The sequence below is a fragment of the Hyalella azteca genome, unplaced genomic scaffold, assembly GCF_000764305.2.
Source record: "Hyalella azteca isolate HAZT.00-mixed unplaced genomic scaffold, Hazt_2.0.2 contig15124, whole genome shotgun sequence".
NCBI classification, from domain to species: Eukaryota; Metazoa; Arthropoda; class Malacostraca; order Amphipoda; family Hyalellidae; genus Hyalella; species Hyalella azteca.
In genome coordinates this window covers 289,649-312,151 of record NW_025944985.1, presented here as the reverse complement: position 1 = coordinate 312,151, position 22,503 = coordinate 289,649, and the positions used below count along the sequence as shown (strand labels likewise).

Here is a 22,503-nt window from a genome sequence, read left to right as displayed (position 1 = left end):
TTATAAAAATTTCGTCCGACCAGCACATCTGGGTCACAGAAAATTGTACCTTTCGATCGAACTGATCGATGGGGAATTGTCTAAAACGTCCAGTAAACATAAATTTTTTATAGAATTTTCGTCGATTTCATTTGAAAAATTTATCTCAGGTCCGTTGAATCCTTTACCCGTATATTCGAGATCAAATCGACACTTCACCGAACTTAACCGTGAACAAACGCAAAACTCGACTCAAGCACTCATTATAGTCCCAATATTCTAAACGGAACTACACAAAATTCAAAATATATCTAATTATCAGTAATGCGCCACGTTTCAGTTTTTTCGTTTTAAATGAAAAAAAAAAACTTCTGCGTAACTCATACGCTCATAAATCCCTCAAATCTCAAACTACTTACATTCCAAATTTCAAGCAAATCCGCTCACTATTGAAGGACTAATGAGTGGTTAAGTTGAGCGTGTGGTTTTGCGGTTTTTGCGTTTGAGTCCGCAGGTGAGTTCGCAGGTGGGTTCGGAGAAGTGTCGATTCGGTCAATTCTCAACGGATTGACGAAAAATTCAGAACATATTTAAATATCAGCAATGCCTTAGGGGACTAACTATTACATAGTACTACATCATTTCGTTTTGATTAAAATTCAATAAAATAAATCATGGTTAATCTAGGCATTTACGGGGAGAAAAAAGTAAAACTGCTATAAATTTAGAATTTTGAAATTGACTTTTTGAGCAGCTAATCCAGATGATATATAGAATTTGAACATGATTTATCAATGCCACAGATGGATAAATTTTCCTAATTGTTACAATAATTTATTTATTTTGCATCATACTATGATGCCCAGAACCTTAACAACATTTCTACACCTAATTATATTGCAAATACATATATCCACTTTTCTCAACTCATTTATCCACTGCGCCGGATGCTGTTTAATTAAGCCATGGCTCGTACAGTCGTAACTCCGACTTATACAGGTACGGTCAGCGGAGAGAGTCAGCTGACATTTCAATTGCAAAGCAGGCAACGACGTCGACGTCTAACGACGGACTGGCAGTCTGAGTGGCAGATATACCATTTTTTGAATTCTCTGAGATTAAGTCTATTGTAAAAAGAGGAGCCTGGAATTTTTGGCAAGCCAAGTGGACATCAATTCAACCTGGCTCCTGCCCGTGCCCCTGGGAACAATAAAACCATCGGTTTGAGTTCGAGTGTTCGAACATTGTCTTTCTGCACGCTGACTCGTCGATTTGAGGCGCTCTTTGCTCGACTTTGCCTTGCCACAGCTCCACTGAACAAGGCCCTCTACGGGCTCTACCAATACCAAATCCATCAACCCCCCCTCACCCTCGTCCCTCGGACCCTCAGGGCTCACTGCTCAGGCCCAGGGCCCTCACCGCAATGCCCCTTGTGCAAAGCCCCAGAAGCGGAACGGAAACCTAGCATCACTACAACACTACCTCATCTCTTGCACAGAGCCACAGTCCCGACCCGACCCACTGTCCCACAGAGTATTGAAGAAGCCATGATCAGGATTCAGGCTCAGCTACATCTTCTATAGTAAACTTGCATGGAGATGGAGTCCTTGCACTCAGTACTGCTTTGCTGTTGCATGGCCGTGTTGCCTGTCAGGACTCAGGAGACAGGAACTTTGACATGTTGTAAACCCCAGTCCCCATTCTCCCCAATTGCTATTGCCTTAGAACTTGTGGAATGAGGTTGTAATCCTTGAAAAATTCACAATGTTAAATGTAGATACAAGTTACAAGCTGACAAGGCACAAGCAAGAGTTTCTCAAGAGCTTAAGTGCAAAGTTTTATTGAATTCTGATATGAAGTATGGGAATATTTTTTGATCACTGACTTGGATGACCAGTTGTGGAAAATGGAAATGTCTGGTGAGCAGCCTGCAGGGCTGCAGCCCTGTGCCCTGCTAGTCTGGAAAAGTCCTATTTTTGTCTGAAATATCGCAGCTCTAATATCATATAATTTCAGATTCAGTAGGTATGAAATCTCGCAGCTCGAATGTCATAAATTTTTGTTTGATTAAAAAATCGCGGTTTGCACTTCGCAAACATGTCATTTCATAAAATTTTCAACTTCCGCAATCCGCATTGCTTTACCGTTTCCGCCAAAAATATCTTGCAGAAAAAACATAAACATCGTAATGTAAACAAATAAACAAAACGTTTGTTGAAGATTGAGCATAGTTGCGGTCATGTCAAAGCGGTCAGACTGTATATTAACACGTGCCGGATTTACAGTAGAGACAAATTTTATTGTTGCCGTTTGACTGTTTAAGGGTAAAATTAGAGATTTGGGGTAACACGTGCATAAACTTTGTAAATAAATTCGCATTCGCACCTCTTAAATGGCTTTTCATGGCCGAGATATGGAATTCACGGCTCGGTGAAATAGAATCACGGCTCGTAGAAATGGAATCACGGCTGGCAAATCCATAAAACCACGGCTCGAAAAATTCAGTCGTGGCTCGCCAAGTAGATATATTCCATAGCCATACTAGGTGCCCTGCACCTGCAGCAATGTGATTCATGTTTCTGATTCTAGTCATTCTACAAATATCTGTTCAGCCAGTTCAAGCTGTCCAGCAGTTTGGAAGAATTGATTGGTCATGCAAATTGTAGCAAGTACCTATGACTTTTGTCTTTTGATTGTAGTAGATTCATAAAATCATAAAAAAATTTACAAACTAAGCACAAACTGAGTTCAGTCAGTTCACACTCACAGTCCACACTCCACAGACACAATTTTATTTAAATGTGTTGAGCAGTTTGGGTTTGGGTCTTTGGGATTATGGGATACTATAAATTTGATGACTTAAACCATGCTGCACCTGCAACTGCAAGACCAGGTGAGATAATCATAATGATTGATCAATGGGTCATTTTGCTTGCTGGGAAGCACGAAGCAGTAGCCAGTAAGCACAAGCAAAAGATTTTTAAGTGATCAGTAAAACAGTATAAAATGCAAGATTCTATTTCTCACAAAAAACATTGAGAACACGGTTGAAATGTGAATGCAAGCCAGTAGCCACTATACTATAGAGCTGAAATGTCATTTATGAGTTTAATAAAGGAATTTACATTAGTTGGTATTGTTACATTACATTACTAATTTGATATAATGTACATTAGATAAAGAATATCCAATAACTTTTTGAGTACAAGTTACCCTGTTTTACATTACTCATTTTAATTTTTAATCCAGATCTCACTCTTCCTTGCTCCTATTTTCCATCTATCATGGTCACACCATTGTAAGTATGTACAATAAGTACTTATTGCACTATTACCTATATCAGTCTTATTGTACCGTACCATAATATTTTCAGCTCTATGTATGCAGGGCCAGGCTCCAAACAGACAAAAAATCAGTTACAAATATATACATAATAGCTAATCATAAGCAATTATGGAAAATATCCTGCTAATCTAAAGGATATTTTCATGATACATAAGTTACAATCCAGGCACATTTACTGCAATTTATCTTGTTTAAATTTCACAAGTTATTTTGATTTTCAGGTTTTCTTGAAATAGCTTATAATGGCTCTTAGTGATGTTAAAAATCAGAGTGTAAATCTAAGTACAGATACTATTGAAGGGGATGACATTGCAAATTTATCTAGCAAAATAGACAATTTGAGGACTTCAGAATGTTCAGAAACCAGCGTTCCTAATAATGAAGGAATCATTAACACTGGATCAGAGCAGTTATCTCATGCTCACAAGGATCGAATAGAAGTTGAACGTCATGCCACACTTGGTGATAATCTCAACTCCCCCAAGCGAGGCCCTACTTTGTCCACCAGCACCAGCAGCTTTGAAGCTCTCGACCCCCATGACCCCAACCTCAGCCATTTGGCATCCCTCATGTTTTCCAAGACTTCAAGCTACTTACAGGTCCTATGAATTTATTTTCTACAGGCATGTCTATCATTTATAGATAAATAGCTTATTTTAAGCTACTATGATCAATAACAAAGATTTTTCTATTGATTATGATTTATATAATGGTTTTGTAGCATTCTTTTGAAATTATTTTTAAAATAAATTTTCAGATTATTTATCTTCAAAATTTATTATTCCTTCTATGATAAATTTTACAACTTTGAGTTTGTTATTTATAAAATTATTGCTAAATTTAAATCTATTTTGGTTAATTGGATAACTTATTTTTTGTTGCACTATTTAGAAATAAAAAATCATTGTGTTCATGACGCAGTTTTTAAATATCTTGACCAATAAATTCGTATTCAGGGTGAACTAAATGCAGTGCTGGAGGACTACACGCTGCTGGAGCAGATGAACTGTGCCACCATTGCCAAGTACGCCGACCTGCGCCAGATCACAAGCAGCATCGGGCGTTCCTTGGACGAACTGAACGCTAAGTACCTCGGTCTGCAGCCCTACCTTGACCAGATTGATCAGATAGAGGACAGCGTCACTAAACTCGAGGCGGCTGCGTACAAACTAGATGCTTACTCCAGAAGGTTAGAAGAAAAATTCAAAAGTTTGGAGAAAAAGTAGCTCGCACAAATTAGCTGATATTGACTGATCGAAGTTGGTGTGGGTATGAATCCCTAAAACTGCTACAGTATTTGGACATATGTCTGCCCAAAATCGACGTTTAATAGAAGATTTTACTGGGGTAATAAAGCATTGTTCGCAATTGCAGAACCTGTTAGAGGCCAAAATAAATTTATGCAAATAAGAGAATATCCTTCTTACAATTCTTCAACGACACGTGTTAGGAGCTTTGTGTCTATGCAGTTATAATTTTGGATAAAGATTGTTGAAACTTTAGAAACAAACACGAAACTTGCTTTAAAAAATAAGTTTTGACATCATTAAAACAAGTAAACTAACTGAGATTTCTGTGATATATTTAAATTGTCATTTATCACTTGTAATTTGGCAGCCACTCCCCTCACAACATTCCGTGGATATTTTTTTTACATATCTAGTCAATTTTCGTCGATATAGATAGTATTATAATTATTTTATGTACAAAGTAATGTATTTAATCTTTTTTCTGTTGCGGAGCTACTGTCACAGTTCAGTTCGACGCTTACTGTCACAAGCTTTCTATTTTCACGGTAGTTGTACAAGAAGTTGAGACATGCTTCCAATGCCTATCAAAATCCTTTTCGTCAAATTTCTGCAACTTTTTATTGGGTAGCGAAATAAGTTTGGCGTGTTCGGTCACCGGAATAACTGATAGAATAGAAAGAATAATTCATATTGTTCTTCACTCAGAGAAATGAATTAGGCGCCGTTGAAATAAGGATGCACTTTTTGCCCTTCTACGCGCAATTTTTTAACCCCGTTTGGCCTGGCGAAAATGAGTATCAGTGCACGCATGATCTTTGCTCGTGCTGTTGGTAAGAAAGTGCATCATTATTTGGAAAATGATCCATCCATTTTTCTGAGTGATCATTTTCATTATCGGCAGAACTAGAACCAAGCAATTATTGTGAAACAGTGAATCCTTCCAAATTAGAAAATCTTGAATACTGCGATCACGTATCATGACACCATGATCAGCCTATAGCTCAGTGCTGAATTTGTAAAGGAAGTCGTACTTCACTGTTGGTGCTCCGGTTTTTAAGTTTCTGCTTATTTAATTTAAGCTTACAACCTTCATTCCAAAAGAAAATTCGACGACATAGCCGCTTTTTCTTTAATTCTCATCTAATTTTTTTCTGGATAACCATATTCATTTCATGTCTCGGATAGTAACATACGTACTTGTTTCATTGCGACCGACGGTTCTTGCACAGTTGGAAGCAAATTCCCAAGGCCGTATATTGTTGTACCTAACCGAAACAATGCATATCGTATTTATTCTCGCCGGCAACTTGTTGACTTTACAGAAAAATTATTTTTTGACAAGACAATCATACGGTCCGATTTGTCTGAAATATAAGTAAGGTAGTAACGATAAAAAATGGATGGCATGCCAATTTACTGCTTTGGAGTACACTTACATCATTATTGCATGTCAACAGCAAATTCTACGATTTTTATAGCCCAATGCTACATTACGAAGAGTATATATATATAGCGAAGATGCAACTCACTAGGCCTACATTACAGAGCAAAAAAAAAAAATAATAATTGGTTGCATGATGTGCAACTATTCGGATTTCTCACAAATTAGTGAAGAAAAATAGGTTCAAGGAATTTAAGTGCAACACCATGCAATAGACGCAAGCGTTCCATTTGTTTGACTCTTTGACAATTCAACCTAGAAAAATATATCGATTAGGTCTGGTTACGGCTCGATATTTTGCTCTGAATACAAGCAGTGACGATTCTTCCTTCAAGTTGAATGGAACCCCTAATTTCCATAGCTAATCTGATTTAATGCATGACAAGCATATAATAGGACGAGCTTTTCCACCAACACTTGTCAGGAGCCTTACAATCAATAGCATCTAATTACAACTAAATGCTAACGCGAAAACAATGGCATGAGTAGGTACTGCAACTATGTAAATCTATTATTTTACGTCACCACACTAGAGTGTTGTCAACTATTATAAAATATATCTTATCGTGAACCTTCATAAAATAGCGCGACCATGAACTGCCACTTTGTGATGGAACTGCGAAATTGAGTGTCACAAATTACGGAATGTTCAAAATTAACATAGACACAAATTTAGTTCTCGTGCCAAGAAGTCTGCCACTTCCCTAACTTGCTGTTTTGCACTGCAATAAATTGATGAGGGCTGGAGATGTGACAAGGGTCTTTTTGTACACGTAGTGAGGTCTAAAACGTACGACTATTTTCGTCTGATAAATAATTAATAATAAATAAGCTAAATTGTGTTTTCAGCTATGATGCAGCATTCACAAGAATAAGCTACGATTATTGGACAGAAAAACCGATTCAGTTCTTTAAAGCATAAGATCACAGATTGAAAAACCTTAAGCTTATCCCAAAACTCACAAAAATCACTGAGCTCTCTCAGCTCAAATATACTGAACTTGGATAAGCAATAAATGCTTTAGTTATCGTTGAGTGTAGTGCTTTTTACTAGGCTGTGTTCTATGAAAGTACTTGTCTGAGAAGAAATCGATGAAATAAAACTTCGGCGCATTCCAAAGCAGGAGCCACCAAGGTAGCTTAAGCGATAAATTCACTACACGACACTAAAACACGATCAAAAATACACTATAACATTAATGTAGATAACTGTAAACGTTGAAAATGTACACGCAGGCTTTTTTCAGTCTACTGCAATGGCTGTGACTATGTATTGAGTTGAAGAAGGTGAACAAAATTTAAATGAACACACTGCACCGATTTCATCAGAATATTTTAACCTTCAAAATCAATCAAAAGCCAGAAAGTATCCTTTCAAAAAAAAAAAAAAAAAAAAAGAGAGATCGTAAGTTTATCAGCCAATCATTGACGGCCTTTCAAGCAAAATCCACCTATCATAGACAAGAAAATAGAGCGTAAGTACTTACATTCATTTAGTGAGTTTTGAAAGTATGGTTTAGGTAACTTCAACTACCGATTCCATCAGGACAAAAGCCTCTACAACTATTACGCCAATATTTCCCAGTCAACTATAGAGTAAATCCTAATTTTATTCAACACAGACCATCGATGATTTTGTTAATAGTAGCGAGCCTGATATTCAGAAGAGAGTAATCCTTACCAAAGAAGTACCAGGCCTCAGCAAAAACCGCAGCTTTTATTGCGAATTGAGGAACCTGACGCACCAAGAGCATGGAGCATATCACGGCCTTGACGCACAAAGAGCATGGAGCAATAATGGCCCTGACGCACAAAGAGCATATCAAGGCCCTGACGCACAAAGAGCATGGAGCATATCAAGGCCCTGACGCACCAAGAGCATGGAGCATATCAAGGCCCTGACGCACCAAGAGCATGGAGCAATAATGGCCCTGGCGCACAAAGAGCATGGAGCAATTATGGCCACATCGTCCGTTGTGTTTAACTGAAGTCGCGGTCCGTGAGCACACACGGCGCCACGAGCGTCCACACGTACAGCGCCAGGCACATCCAGCTCGACACGATCTGTTGTGAGGCATAAGATATTAGCAATGATGAAAAAATTAATCGAATATATAAATGATACCTCATGAATATATGAGAAATTGAGGGTAATTGATAGGCTAAACTTTTTAGCACAGAATACGGACTAAAATCATAGTAGTTGAATAATTGAATGATAATACAGTGAATACTAATAGCTAACTAATAGAAACTAATCTTTCAAAAGACAATCTATTATCCAAAATAAAAGAACGAAAAATAAATTGAAGTGCCTGCTTCATAACGAAAAATTTACTTAAAGATTGGAGGGGTGTTATGGCTGGGTAAATAAAGAGTCAGCTTTCTGTGTCGTGGTAGCGCATTCGGCTGCACTAAATTCAGCACACATCTTGTACTATATAGAAGTCCTCAAACAGAAAATGGTGTATAGTCGCTACCACTACACAAGAAATTTCGTCCAATTTAAATCAATTCTTTACAAATTAAAAAAGTGAATTATTGCTGCGATATGAAAAGTCTTGACATCGCCACAATTTAAAAGGATCGAGGGGTTTTCTTAAGGTCGAATACACAATTTTTGCTGAGTGTAGGTAATGAATTACGAACACCATTAGTGGTTTTTGTTTCCATTTTAATTATTGATCAAAACAAAATGCTATTCCTGAATTTTTCAAATCTGTAATAATTTTTGGACGAAAAAATACTGGTGCAGGGGGCACATATCTCGACATCTGGTGGGGCACATATCTCACCTTGACCCAGACGGCAGCCATGTTGCTGCTGACGTCGGTGATGTCGGTGCTGGGGGAGAACCAGCTGGTGAGCGTCATCATGACGTAGAGGGTGGCGAGGGCGAACATCACGTGGAAGAAGGACCAGGAGTAAGCCACTCCGTCTGTCTCGTTGTCCCACACGTGATGGCCTTCTCCTGCCTCGGGGTCACTCGCGGCTGCCATCAAGTAAACATATCTTAGGAAATGACCTTTCAAGTTCAACAAAACGATAACATACAGTCAAGCAAAATTTGTTAAGAGAACTGGTAAACAAATTTCAAATAAATTGAACAGTTCAATTCCATAAAATAGTTGAATCAGCCAGCAGGTTAAACATAAGCACAACTTTTTTTTTATCGCAGAAGACTAAGGGAGACATATTAGCAAGCATGATCACCCTCCTTACCGTTTGCTCGCCACGATTCTGATTGATTTTATTCTCAGAATGCGTTATGTATAAGAAGACAAAACATAAGACAAATGGTTCTGATTCTTTCCAGCACCGGAAAAAAGACAAAAAGAGAACACCAAATGAGTTAATACAGGGTGACACAAAAAAAACAGAGCTCATAAAAAGTTGAATAATTTCCACAATACTCAAGTAATCCTGTTATTTGTTTCAGATTCATTAAGAAGACGGATTGATCTAAGAGTCTACCACGTGTGAGCTTCGAGATGCCTTGGACTACAGAGCAAAAGACATTTCAGTTTTCCCGCCACTCTGGCGGGAACCATTACCGGCGGGATCGCTCCCCGTGATCCCGCGCCTCATTTTAAAAATTCCATCTGAATAGACTGCCTATGATCCGGCGCCTCATTTTAAAAATTCCATCTGAATAGACTGCCTATGCGCTTTGTCGCCGGCGGTACGACGCAGTCCGTGCAACTACGCAGCTCTTCTTGACTGCTTTGCATCACATATACAGTCGTACGATCAAGTGAGTTTTAGGCACATACCCCTGCAATTATCATTTGGTAATTGTAAGGCTTTTTAGCCTTATTTCAAGTTTTCAGCGATAGTGAAAAAATTGTTTCTCTTTATCGTTCATATACAGCCAAGTTACCCATTCTTTACAGGAAAACCTGAAGCTAGCGGTCCACGCATCAGAAAGAGGAAGCCAACATTTTAGACGCAAGCCACGGCGACTAGACTTCTCAATTTACGACTTCGGGCCTTCTCGACGCCAAAGATTGCACCGCAACAGTTATCCAAGCTTGAAGAAAGTCTGCTCACCATTATCTTCCTTGAGGAGAACTTTGTCCGATCCAGTGAGTTTTGACGACGCTAAATATTTCACCGCAACAATAATTTCCAAGCTTGAAGAAAGTCCGCTCACCATTATCTTCCTTAAGGAGAACTTTGTCTGATCCGGTGAGTTTTGACGTCTGGCTGTTGGTGGCAGTTCGGATGGAAGAATACATGACACACAGGAACCACAGGATCAGCGAGACGATGGACTCACCATCGAATCTTGGACGGGTCTGTAGGAATTCACATTTGTCAAAATACAAGCGATCGACACGTTTATTGCTTATAATATCGCGATAAGTATTGTGTATACATACTTTTTAAGAATATATTCAAAATTTATTAACATCAAGCTCGCAGATGCAAAACGGCTTACAAGGGATGAGAAAATGTGACAAGAAGTCCATGGAAGATGACGGAATCTATTTTTTCTTACTAAAGTTTGGTAATTTTTTGAAGAAACAAACCGCTCGAACATGATAAGGACGCAAATTTTAGGTGGACCAGCATGATACAGTACTTAAGGAGCCCGTTCGTTAAAGTAATAATGGAATATTAACACGATGCATTGAATAATATTGAATAATAATTTGTGCTAAATACTCGTCGTATGTGAAGATAGGAAATTTGATTGTGGAAGATACACTGTAATGTTAGAGGAAGCAAGTTACTAAGAAAATGTATAGGTGGATTAATTGAGCCTGTATTTCAAGCAAATCTTGTTTTGCGAAACGATCATAGGCGAACGAAGGCTCAGAACATGCACTACAGAAATTGTTAACCAGTCAGAGGATAATACAAAAATCCCGTTCCTGTTAGGTAATGAAGTCACTAGTATTCTAAATTAAAATTATTAAAAACAAGTTACACAAAGACAGAAAAAATAAGTAACCAGTTAAGTTTTAAAAGACCAAGAAGAATTGAGATTAAAAATAAGAGTGAATAGAAAACTGGTGATTAAATTCTTTAATATAAGGATCAAGTGAAAACAAAATTTATACATTCTACTTACGAAATCAGGTTTGTCCTGGGGGAGCGCCAGACAGAAGATAGACGAAGAAACGGAAAGAAAAGAGACGATTGACACAAATGATAGGAAAGAAAGTGACTAGCAAGAAAAGTTTGAGCACTATAAATTACCTATATATTCAACTAGGCAATCAAAAAATGTCAATAATTCGCGTGCTTACAATCTAATCGGACAATAAATATCAATGATTTCGATCAGAACACGACCTAGCAGCGATTCAATCTCTCATGACCTGACAATCCATTTGAATTTAGCGAGTCATTAACATCAGAACCACGCGAGATGAACCACAGAAAATAGAGGAAACCCTACAGTAAGGGGCGTTGTTTCTGCGTCGTACATCGTATTCAATCACGCAGAGTATAATGTAATAACTTAGAGAACGACTTCAGCGGGCGTGATCATCAAGCTGTTCAAGCACCATGACAAGTCATGAATACGGAATACTGATTTGGCATCATACTGATCAAGTATAGATAATGCTGAAGTATTATATACAAAATAATCACGTAGTTGAATAATTATAATGAAGATTAAATCCTGATTAAAGTATCATAGATTGAAATATTTATGAAGTATTAAAATGATTAAGTATTACAATGTGAATTATAAAAGACGAAGAATTCTAGACAGGATGGCTCACGTCATCATCGTCGTCGTCTAGTGAGCCTGCACCGCTGCCCTCAACGCCGCCATGAGCGGGGCCTCCACTGATGACGGACTGCCAGTCTGGCTTGCACTGACGCATCGGTGAGTTGCTCATGGCTGACCACGTCAGGTACATCGTGTACAGCGTGATCACTGATGCCTGCAACGCATAGTACCACTTAAGCAACTTTTCATAGGTTTTTATCTTACTAGTATTACAATATATATAGTGACTCGTGACTTAAATACAGTAATTCATTATAAGAATTCATTCGTTGAAGAGGTTCTGCAGTTTATAAAACACTATATCCTCAACACTTCTTGAACTTGTTGTTCTGTAATTTAATGCATGCAAAATGAGAATGATTGCATTCATTGTTGAAGATCAGTGACTATCAAACTAAGCAAAGCAAATGATCAATTTTCACAACAGCTCCTGAAAATTGAATATTGAATCAGCCCTTTATTTCACACACAGATCTTCTATAACACCGCTCATTTTCCAACGTTTTCTTAGAAGTTTTATTTTTAATTTTCTGGCAGTTACTTTCTACCCTGAGTTACCTGTAGCAGGCCTGAGCGTGGTTGGTGCTCCTGCACCTTAGGATGGATGCTCACGGCGCTGATGATCACGCAGAAGATTAGGTTCAGTGAGATGAACAACTTGTGGAGGGCGCAGTCGTTGGTCTGTAGGTAAATAAATTCAACTCATACTCGGTAATAAAAATATACAAGAATAAATTATTCCTCAACTAATTTCATACGACGAACACAACTCGTTTCTACTGATCAAATGTTGATCGATTTATTATTACAAGTGATGGAAAAATTGAAAATAGCAAGAATACCATGAAAATATAGGCAATTATTTCTAAGTAATTCATTTTGACATCAATCATGTTTGGTAACCTAGCATCGAACTCTCCACTCACCGTGGTGTAGTAAACAAAGAAGAGAGCAACTCTCCACTCACCTCACTCACCGTGGTGTAGTAAACAAAGAAGAGAGCAACTCTACACTCACCGTGGTGTAGTAAACAGAGAAGAGAACAACTCTACACTCACCGCGGAGTAGTAAACAAAGAAGAGAGCAACTCTCCACTCACCGTGGTGTAGTAAACAAAGAAGAGAGCAACTCTCCACTCACCGCGGTGTAGTAAACAAAGAAGAGAACAACTCTACACTCACCGTGGTGTAGTAAACAAAGAAGAGAGCGACAGCTGTGATTGAGGCAGCGTAGTTGAAGAAGGTAGCTGACAGCAGAGCGCAGTACCTTAACGAGAAAACGACAAACTTTCAAGTTTGAATGTTATATCACATCAATTTGATATTCTTCAACTATTAACCATTTTGACACAACCTACCAAAAAAAGGAAAATTATGTATGCAAACAAGATCAAGCATTATGTTTTTTGATAAGCTGGGTCAGAATAATTTTCCAAGCTTGAATGCTAAGACTTGCATAATTTGCAGGGCTGATTTCAAGACAGGAAATATTTTATTGTCAATAATAAATCAGAAGAAATTAAGGCTTTAACAACTAACCATCCCTTGCCATCGGATTCCTCGAGCTTCTCAAGCCAAGACTCAGCCCATGAGTGAGCAAAGTCAATGATGAGTACAAGCTGGATGATGATGAACATGAAGCCTCCCACCAGGCCGAAGTACATCCAAACCTTATCATATAAGAGCACAAATTTATGATGTTACATGAACTAGATCACATGTAGCCTTCCACAAGGCCGAAGTACATCCAAACCTGATCATATCAGAAAACGAATTCCTGAGGTTAGTTGAACTAGTAGATCACATGAAGCCTTTGATTAGGCTAAAGTACACACATCCAATGTTGATCTTAGTAGAATACGAATTTCTGAAGTTAGATGAACTAGTACTAGCCTTCCACTAGGTTGCAGCTTAGGCCTTGCTACTATGCCGAGGTGTTAGTACTGGGTTTAACAGAACAAGGAATTTCTGAAGATAAAAAAATCACATTAAGCCTCTCAGAAGGCCCCAGTGTATTCAAATTGATACAATTAGGACAAGGATATCTGAGGTTGAATAAAGTAAAACATTACAAGGCAATTTACGTTGCATAACAGATGATCCAAAAATAATAGAAGGGACGTTTTTTTAGCTAATTTGTGAATTGAATAAAAATTTACTCACTGTGCCAAAAGTTCCCTGGGGGATGAAGAAAGCTCCTATCATCGTACCAATCACAATGAGGTACTTCAAGCCCCAGAATCTGAAACAGTTAAATGATAATATTTCATTTTCAATGAATCAACACAAAGAATTATTATAAAGGAAACGGTAGCAAATTTAATTGTAAATAGTGGAAGTTTCACACAATAATTGGATACTCAATGAGAAGTAAATTTGTTAAGCACAACATGACACCTACTGGGCTAGAAGGCTTCAAAAAGCAACTTTACAAGTATCAGCAAAACAATGGGCAGTAGCATCAATACATCATGGGAAGAGCATGCCTGAAGTGAGTTCTTGCAGAACAAATTTGTGCTGTTATTTGTCATGGAACTTAAAACTGATCAACAGCTTAACCCCTGATATATACCTAGCCAGCTTTGAATGCAAATCCTTTGGTCAGCTTTTTCAGGTTAGGTTAACGTACTCCTTTTTCATAAGGCTAAATCATACCATTATTTCATAAATGACATACGGCCATTTGTAGACAATTCTGGATGATTGCTAGAAAGTTAATTCTACAAGATATTTCCTCATTAATATAGATGCTAAGCTCCTGTGATTATTTATTGGTGTCAAGTTCAATGCCATAAGGCCCGACTCATTTTGAATGCTGGCTTTGACTTTGAGCACTAACACTTGACCAAACTTAATCATATCAATATTTATGCCCTGAAGGCGTGCTCATACAAGTAGAGGCAGGTTTAATGGCACTAGAACTGACCCGTTCTGAATGCCAGCTCTGAAGTCACGGCTGCTCTTCACCCCTATCATGATGAGGGCCATGGCAACGAAGAAGAGAGTCACGGCAAAACAAACTCGGTACACCGCCAGGTATCCAACAAGCTGCAGACATAAATATTTACCTATAATTTAATACATGCAAAAAGAGAAATCTTAATCTTTCTACTGACCAGTGCAGTGCTTTATATCATTTCTGATGGAATACTTGAGGATTTAATTAGTTTAGGCATATGGTCTGATGGTAGGTATAGCAGACCATACAGAGCAGTAAATAATAACACACTATAATTTGTGCCTTTTCCAGTACCTATTATGCACTTGATCTACAAGTCCAAAAAATCACACATGAATAGCATAATATGCGTTTAAAAATTACTTTTTAAAGACAACTCTTCCAGAGAATCCAGTGTCTCCAATCTTAAAGATGTACCATGAATTTCTCATTTAATTTTCGAATATTAAAAAAATTAATTTTTCAATTTTTTTAATATATAAATTTTTTTGATATATAAATTTTTTCAAAATTATTTATTCTATTAATTGATTCATGCATTGCCTCTGACTTCACACAAGTGTGCAAAATTTCAGATCAATTAGACAGGTAAAAGTGTGTCAAATATCAGTTATAAGATTTGTAGCTGACAAAATTATTTTTTCAAATTTTTTAATATTGAAAAAAAAATTTTTTTTTTAATTTCTAAAATCATTTATTTTGACATTTGATTCATGCATTGTCTCCAACTTTATACAAGTGGGCAAAATTTCAGATCGATAGGATAAGTAGAAGTGTGTTAAATTTTGATTACAAGATTTGTAGCAGACAGACAGACAAACAGACAGACAGACAAACAAGAATTGAAGTTAAAGAGAAGTGTTGTAATAATAATATACGTTTAAAAATTACTTTTTAACGACAACACTTCTTAAGAATCCAGTGTCTAAAATAATAAAGCTGTACAATGAATTTCTGATTTCATTTTCGAATATTAAGAAAATTAATTTTCCAATTTTCTTTTAATTTATAAAAAAACTTGTTCGAAATTCTTCATTCTGTCAATTGATTCATGCATTGCCTCCGACTTCACACAAGTGTGCAAAATTTCAGATCAATTGGACAGTTAAAAGTCAGATTTGTAGCTGATATTTGTGTCAAATATCAGATTTGTAGCTGACAAAATTATTTTTTCAATTTTTTAATATTAAAAAAATATATATTTTTAAAATCATTTATTTTGTCATTTGTCTACAACTTTACGCAAGTGTGCTCAATTTCAGATCGATAGGATAAGTAGAAGTGTGTTAAATTGCGATTATAAGATTTGTAGCAGACAGACAGACAAAAAAGAAGTGAAGTTAAAGAGAAGTGTTGTAAAAAGTAATCATGAGGAGAAAACAGCAAGAAGTCATTTATTGAAATGTAACAGGCAGACATTAATTTCTTATAAATTAACCTGTTTAGTTAAGCTTAGCAAATGATTATGCAAGCATTAATCAATGAAACTTACCTCAGAGCAGTCAACAGTGACTTTATCCACCGCAGTTGATATGAAAGATGACCCACCACTGCTACAAAAAGGAACCTGCCACACAATACAAAAAGGAAAAATTACCAAAAATCTAGTGGAAAATTTTGATAGTATTTTGATATTAGAGCTGGAAGAAACTGCAAACTAGAAACAGATAAGAAGCCTAATTTAAACCTTAGAGAAAACTACTAAAACTCAAGCTTTTGAACAATAAGATAAATAATGAATAACTGCAGCTGCACACATGTAAACTTTTAACTTTACATAACATCCTAATTAAGATTATACTACCTTACAAGTTTATTTTATATCCTAATTAAGATTGCATGTTGACATATGTACAACCTTTTCCAGAGTGCTCTGCAAGCCAGGGCTGAGCATGATGCAAGCCACAATGGTTGAGAGCAGCAGGAGTATGGCATACATGATGCGTGACGAGGAGCTGTTCTTGCATGATGGACACACTGAGCAGCACAGGCTGCAGGCAGCACTCCCACAACACATGGCCAGCTGTATGTAGGAGATTGATTTAGGTCTAAATCATATTTCTGGCAACTATATACATTTAAGAAATATTTTCATTACTGCAAATAAATATAGAAAAAATATAGAGGTGAAATTTTTACTAGAATAAAATGGACAAAATTGGACATGTGAAACTTTTTTTGAATTCTAGCAACTTGAGTTGAAAGTTGGGTTAGAATTCTAATTAATATTAATAAAGCTGAGTCACTTCCTTGACACCACCCAAAAAATTATTCAGCAGAATTAAAAAAAATGTTAGTTCAGTTTCTAGACTCCCAATCATATATATTAGTGTATATATACATTGGTAAACCTAAATTTAACTATGCAAGAGTGTAATTCATAGTGTCATTGCATAGACTTTTTGGACTCTTCCTCAAGTTCAATTTTGAGTCCTTTAAGTAAACCAGTAAAGTATCATGGAGACAACCAGCATTATCATACATAAGAAATTGGGTTAAATCTGGAGTAGGGAAGGAAATTAAAAATGAACTAATTCCAAAAAATCTATGGTTTGCCACTATGGCTGTAATTTAATGTTGGCAATAGCATGATCAATCTTACTTTATCATAGGATTGTTTGAAAATGTTGCCCAAAACACAGAAGGATGATTCAGTCTTAAATACTTCAGAATTCAATCCCTGCCATGACTCATGAGATACATGCACTTTCTGAACTACCATCAATGACATATAAAAGTTGCCATTCAGCAGAAACTGCACACAACTCATCGTTTGTCATCAAACACCATATAATTCTGGTCAGTGCTCAGAACTACAATTTGTACAGTTCAATAGCCATATGGTAGCAATGGTACATTACAACCTATTTGGCTGATGTCTGATGATCAGCAAAGACATACATGCATTATAATTTCTGCAAGTGGCACGAGCAATGAAATCATTCTGAGTCCAGATGATACAAACAATGATGTTGGAGTTGATTGATAGATCCATAGTCTGTGATTGGCCATGGACTGCTTGGATGCCAATTCAAGTTCAAGGTGGCTGATGGCAGGATGATAATTTTTCTACTTATAAATGAAATTTTACAGCTACAAAATAACAAACTTTCAGTAAATTTTGAATCTTGTGGCCCATGTGTGCACTTCTCATAACAATTAAATAGGAGATAATTCATCAAGTAGGAATCATCAAGTGAAAGGTAGATATTTTAAATACCTGGTCCCAGGATTGGAATTTTCCTACTTGTTTCCAAAAGCTCACGGCTCCAACATGACAAATTTTTAATACATTCAGAGTCTTGCGGACTGATCATGCACTTTAGTTAACAATTAGATAGGAGGTAATTCATCTGGTGGAAATCTTGCGGTTCTGGAAATGGCAGTCCTAAAGGTAGATGTTTTCCATGCTTTTTGGTCCCTGGATAATGTAGAGCTAGAAAAGATGCTTTTCTACATTATGCTTTTCCATAATTTAGATGCTTTTCCATAATTTACAGTATACAACCTGGACTACATGATGACTACAAAGCAGTTTTCATCGTGATTTGGTTCAGAAAATGTGGTTTGTTAATTTATATACTACGGTACATTGTTTCTATTGATGGCCAGCAACTCAAGTGATGTGGTGAATGGTGACTATCAGCATAGACCAGCATGAAATATGGTAGATGGCAGGCATGGAATATATCTACTTGGCAAGCCAGGACTGGATTTTTCAAGCCGTGGCTTCATGGGTTGGCCAGCCGTTTTTTCATTTCTTCGAGCCATGGCTTCATGAGTTTGCCATCCATGATTCCATTTCTTCAAGCTGTGAATTTCATATCTTGGCTGTGAAAAGCCATTTATGACTCACAAACTTGTTATTTACAAAGTCCCATGCATATACTAAGTCCCATACAAAAAACAGTCACTAGCATTTGTCTTCAATTAAGCAGCAACTGAACAAGTGATAATGCAGTATGACCACTCTGACGTAACCGTAACTATGCAATCTTCATGGAGGGAACATTTTGAGTTGACTTGTTATTACGTTCTGCATGTTATTTTGGCTGGAGGCATGGGCATTCGAAGTATATATACTGCGGATTGCAGAAGTTGAAAATTTTATTTCAGACAACTGGACAATTGGTTGAGAAAGATCCTGGATTGTCCAGTAATGGGAAACTACCCTCAGCCAGTGACAAGCAACAACATCTTGCATCAGCTGGCCCTAAGGAAGGCAAATAGACAGAACACGTCCAACGTTTTATCCAGGACCTGAGGGTGGAGTGACCTGCCTAGCAACAACTCAGAGAAGGAGGACAGCAAAGGCAGCGCATCAGACTCAGAGTGACCGGGGACTAGGAAGTCCCAAATTCATTGTAAGGTTATAAGATCATAAGGTTTATGCAACAACATGTTTGCAAAGTGCAAACCACAATTTTTTTAATCAAACAAAAATTTATGACAGAGCTGCAACATTTCATACCTACTGAAATTACCTATATGATATAACTTATACCTACTATATAGGTAAGAGCTGCAATATTTCAGAAAAAATAGGACTTTTCCAGCCCTGGTAAATGGTAGAGCTTGTCAATCACTTTTCATTTTTTGGAGCAGCAAGATTTCTGCAGCCTTGCAGGACCTCCAAAAATCATACTGCTCCCAAAAATTGGTGTAGGAAATTTATTGTTAATTAGCTAATTTTAATTTGAAGCATGCATTGTCCGGAGAATTAATGCAAAAAAAAATCAACCTTGATACAGATTTAAACTTTTTTAATCTTGCCAGTTTTGTTTGCATACTATTCTTATCAAACACAAATTTAATGCTGACCTGTTGCATGGTGCCAAATGCCAATCTGGAATATTGGGCAAAACTTTCCTAAAATTGCAGGTACCTACATATCTGATCTCTACAATTTGCAAGTAAATAATATGCGTTTAAAAATTACTTTTTAACATGTTTTTCTTTACTCAGCTTCGCGTTTGTTTGTTTTTAACATTGACAATGAAAATTAGCCCACTTCTGATTGCTCTAGAGATCTGAAATTCGGCATGCAGGCTATTTTCGCCTAACAATTTCAGATACAATCATAAAAACTAGCAATTAGAGACCTAAATTAGCTTAATTGAGTAAAGTATATATATATAGTGTATAGGGTTTATATATAGTATGACGTGCGGGCGCTGACGTTATAGACGAGCAGGCGCTGACGCTGCGTATCATCGATACGTACGTCAAGTCATACTTAATCAAGTCTTAATCGTTTTTCTTGTGGACTAAAAAGTAGAAATAAAATACTTAAAAAAACATTTTAAAAAACCATGTTTTTCTTGCAATCTTGTGGACTAAAAAGTAGAAAATAAATTATGGCTCACCCCAAAAAACGTGGGTCGGGCTGTACGTTCACCATCAAATTTCCAAAATTATTGTGTTGTGTGCTTTTTGCAACCATCATAAATATGCCTGGCACGTTTTTTGGGGCGAGCCATAATTTATTTTCTACTTTTTAGTCCACAAGAAAAACATGTTTTTTTTCAAAGTTTTTTTCAAGTATTGGTATTTTATTAAAGACAACACTTCTGAACAATCCAGTGTCTTGGATGTTACACATGTACAATGAATTTCTAATTTTATTTTCAAATATTGAAAAAAAAATTTTTCACAAATTTTTTAAGATAGGGTAAACGCGGTATATTCCGACACATTAAGGACGCATCGAGAAATGAAAAACTATAAAAAAAACTGTATGCGTTACGTAACTTCTGTTGGCTTCACGTGACTCACAAAACACCGGACTACGCTAAGTATACTTGTATTCGCTGATTTCAAGTCGTAAATAAATTAATAGATGATTAAGTTGAGATGTTGGATTTCGACACATGAAAACTAATTCCGACACAACTTGAATTGGACACACACAGATTGTTCAAAGCTTTGTACAAAAATTGAAATTTGCTTAATTAACAGCCTAATAGCTGTTAATTAAAACGTAACTAAGTAGTGTTCAATATTCGTTAGTGTTCTAATTCAAAGCCGTGTTGTATCCCAATACAGCTCACACAGCAAACGGAATTCGAACACGTGGATGTCGGCAATACGTATCAGTTAAATTTGAAGCGCTGACGCAATACGACTCACCACGTGTCGGATGTTGCCACACAAAGTGACGGACGTTGGAATATAGGGATTTGGTAAGTTTCCATTCTAAAGGCTTTTTAATAAATATGGCAACATTTTGTGACGTTTCATTGTTGCTGACGCGTAGTGAAGTGTTTTGAGAGTAATGTGAAGGCAACAGAACTTACGTAACGCATACGTTTTTTTTTATAGTTTTTCATTTCTCGATGCGTCCTTAAAGTGTCGGAATATACCGCGCTTACCCTACCACGTTTACCCTACTATCAAAATTTTGCAAATTTTCAAAATTATTTAGGTATTCTGTCAATTGATTCATGTATTTTCTCTGTCTTTATGCAATTGTGCAAAATTTCAGATCAATTGGACAGGTCAAATTGTGCCATAGCTATATGGATTAGATAAGATTTGTAGCAGACGAAATTATATTTTACTTTTTTTGTACCTAATAATGAAAAAAAATTTAAATTTATAACATTCTTTATTCTGTCCATTGATTCATGCATTGTCTCCAACTTTACGCAAGTGTGCCAAATTTCAGATCGATTGGACAGGTAGAACAGTAGAAGTGTGTTAAATATCGATTAGGCCTATAAGATTTATAGCAGACAGAAAGACAGCCAGACAGACAAACAAACAAGAAGTGAAGTTAAAGAGAAGTGTTGTAAAATAGGCCAATTTTCTCCTCTTTGCCTGAATAAATTTGGAAGGTGCCATTATAAGGTAGAAATATACATATCAACTTCATGCTATTAGTATTTTTGTCATATTTACGGGTCACTTAACAGAGTGGACATGTATGAGTAGCTAGCTATGACCCGACACCCGAGTTTTGATTTCATCAACATTTTTGATAAAAAATAATACAAAGAGCTGTAGCGTACCACCTTACCTGTGCTGCTCCACAAGCTCCTAGGACCGCTCCCATTGTTAATTTAACCTATTGATGACGAGGATTTACTCAATTTCGTGTAACAACACAAAATCGACCAGCTGGTAATTTTTAGATTCTGATAACTATGACGCAATTTTTATTACCCCGAAATTAAAACTTTACCCTTCAACCTCCGAAGTCTTCTATGTTCTATAGTTCAACCATGGTTCGATCCATGTAAGAGAAAATGATTATGAGCAACTTTGAAAAAAATAATTGAAAAAAATTAAATACAAACTCTTTAACATGATTTTTGTCTTTTTTGGTAAAGTAGCATGTTTCAAATTTCATACAAATTTCTTTGCAGGACTCAATTCCAGTTCATGATTAATATGATCTTGGGTTTAGGATGCCATGCTATTTAATAATGCGAACCATTTGTGCAAAACCTGTATGTGGTTGAATCGCATCAGTATATTGCTAATATCTTGGCATTACTTGTGAATTTACTTATTCACCAAGAGGAAATAATTCAACTCGATGATCCGTTAAGAATTGAAAGTGTTATGAGCAGACCACGTTCAATAATTGCGATTGAGTTCCTTGGAGAGTTCAGAGAAATGTCGATAGGATGATATTGAAAATTAGGCCATGTCGATTTTTCATAAAACAGCTGACTACGGGTCTTCAGTTTGGAGTGTTGTTGCAAATTTGCTGTTTTAAACCCTCCGGTCACCTCGAGACGCAACACACAATTTTCACAACTGGTTGAGGGTTTCGA

At 36.7% G+C, this 22,503-nt stretch overlaps 2 protein-coding genes across 3 annotated transcripts; one reads left to right on the top strand and one right to left on the bottom strand.

The window, feature by feature from the left end:
* The first annotated feature begins 3,514 nt into the window (after positions 1-3,514).
* Positions 3,515-5,683, top strand: LOC108670492 (biogenesis of lysosome-related organelles complex 1 subunit 2-like). Its single transcript, XM_018157967.2, has 2 exons — positions 3,515-3,923; positions 4,281-5,683. Exons 1-2 carry the CDS (start codon positions 3,567-3,569, stop codon positions 4,548-4,550), a joined length of 627 nt encoding a protein of 208 aa, XP_018013456.1. The 5' UTR covers positions 3,515-3,566; the 3' UTR covers positions 4,551-5,683.
* A 1,811-nt stretch (positions 5,684-7,494) lies between these two features.
* LOC108670502 (serine incorporator 1) lies at positions 7,495-21,885 on the bottom strand. 2 transcript variants are annotated; one of them, XM_018157974.2, is made up of 13 exons: positions 21,741-21,885; positions 16,581-16,745; positions 16,215-16,289; positions 14,690-14,811; positions 13,927-14,005; positions 13,303-13,433; positions 12,946-13,030; positions 12,323-12,445; positions 11,754-11,918; positions 11,093-11,107; positions 10,169-10,313; positions 8,811-9,007; positions 7,495-8,079 (listed from the first exon to the last, which is right to left on the bottom strand). In XM_018157974.2, the coding sequence occupies exons 1-13, from the start codon at positions 21,774-21,776 to the stop codon at positions 7,996-7,998; spliced, it is 1,422 nt and encodes a 473-aa protein (XP_018013463.1). In that variant the 5' UTR covers positions 21,777-21,885; the 3' UTR covers positions 7,495-7,995. The 2 variants fall into 2 exon arrangements, with proteins under 2 accessions (XP_018013463.1, XP_018013464.1); XM_018157975.2 differs by lacking the exon at positions 11,093-11,107 and having other exon boundaries at positions 7,496-8,079.
* Between the last annotated feature and the right edge of the window lie 618 nt (positions 21,886-22,503).

Excerpts from the sequence above, each read along its gene's own strand:
- LOC108670492 (XM_018157967.2), top strand. The coding sequence starts at position 3,567 with ATGGCTCTTAGTGATGTTAAAAATCAGAGTGTAAATCTAAGTACAGAT. Across the intron at positions 3,924-4,280 it reads AGACTTCAAGCTACTTACAG|GGTGAACTAAATGCAGTGCT; the intron begins GTCCTATGAATT and ends ATTCGTATTCAG.
- LOC108670502 (XM_018157974.2), bottom strand. The coding sequence starts at position 21,776 with ATGGGAGCGGTCCTAGGAGCTTGTGGAGCAGCACAG. Across the intron at positions 14,006-14,689 it reads AGAGCTGGCATTCAGAACGG|ATTCTGGGGCTTGAAGTACC; the intron begins GTCAGTTCTAGT and ends TAACTGTTTCAG. Across the intron at positions 13,434-13,926 it reads CCCAGGGAACTTTTGGCACA|GTTTGGATGTACTTCGGCCT; the intron begins GTGAGTAAATTT and ends TTATATGATAAG.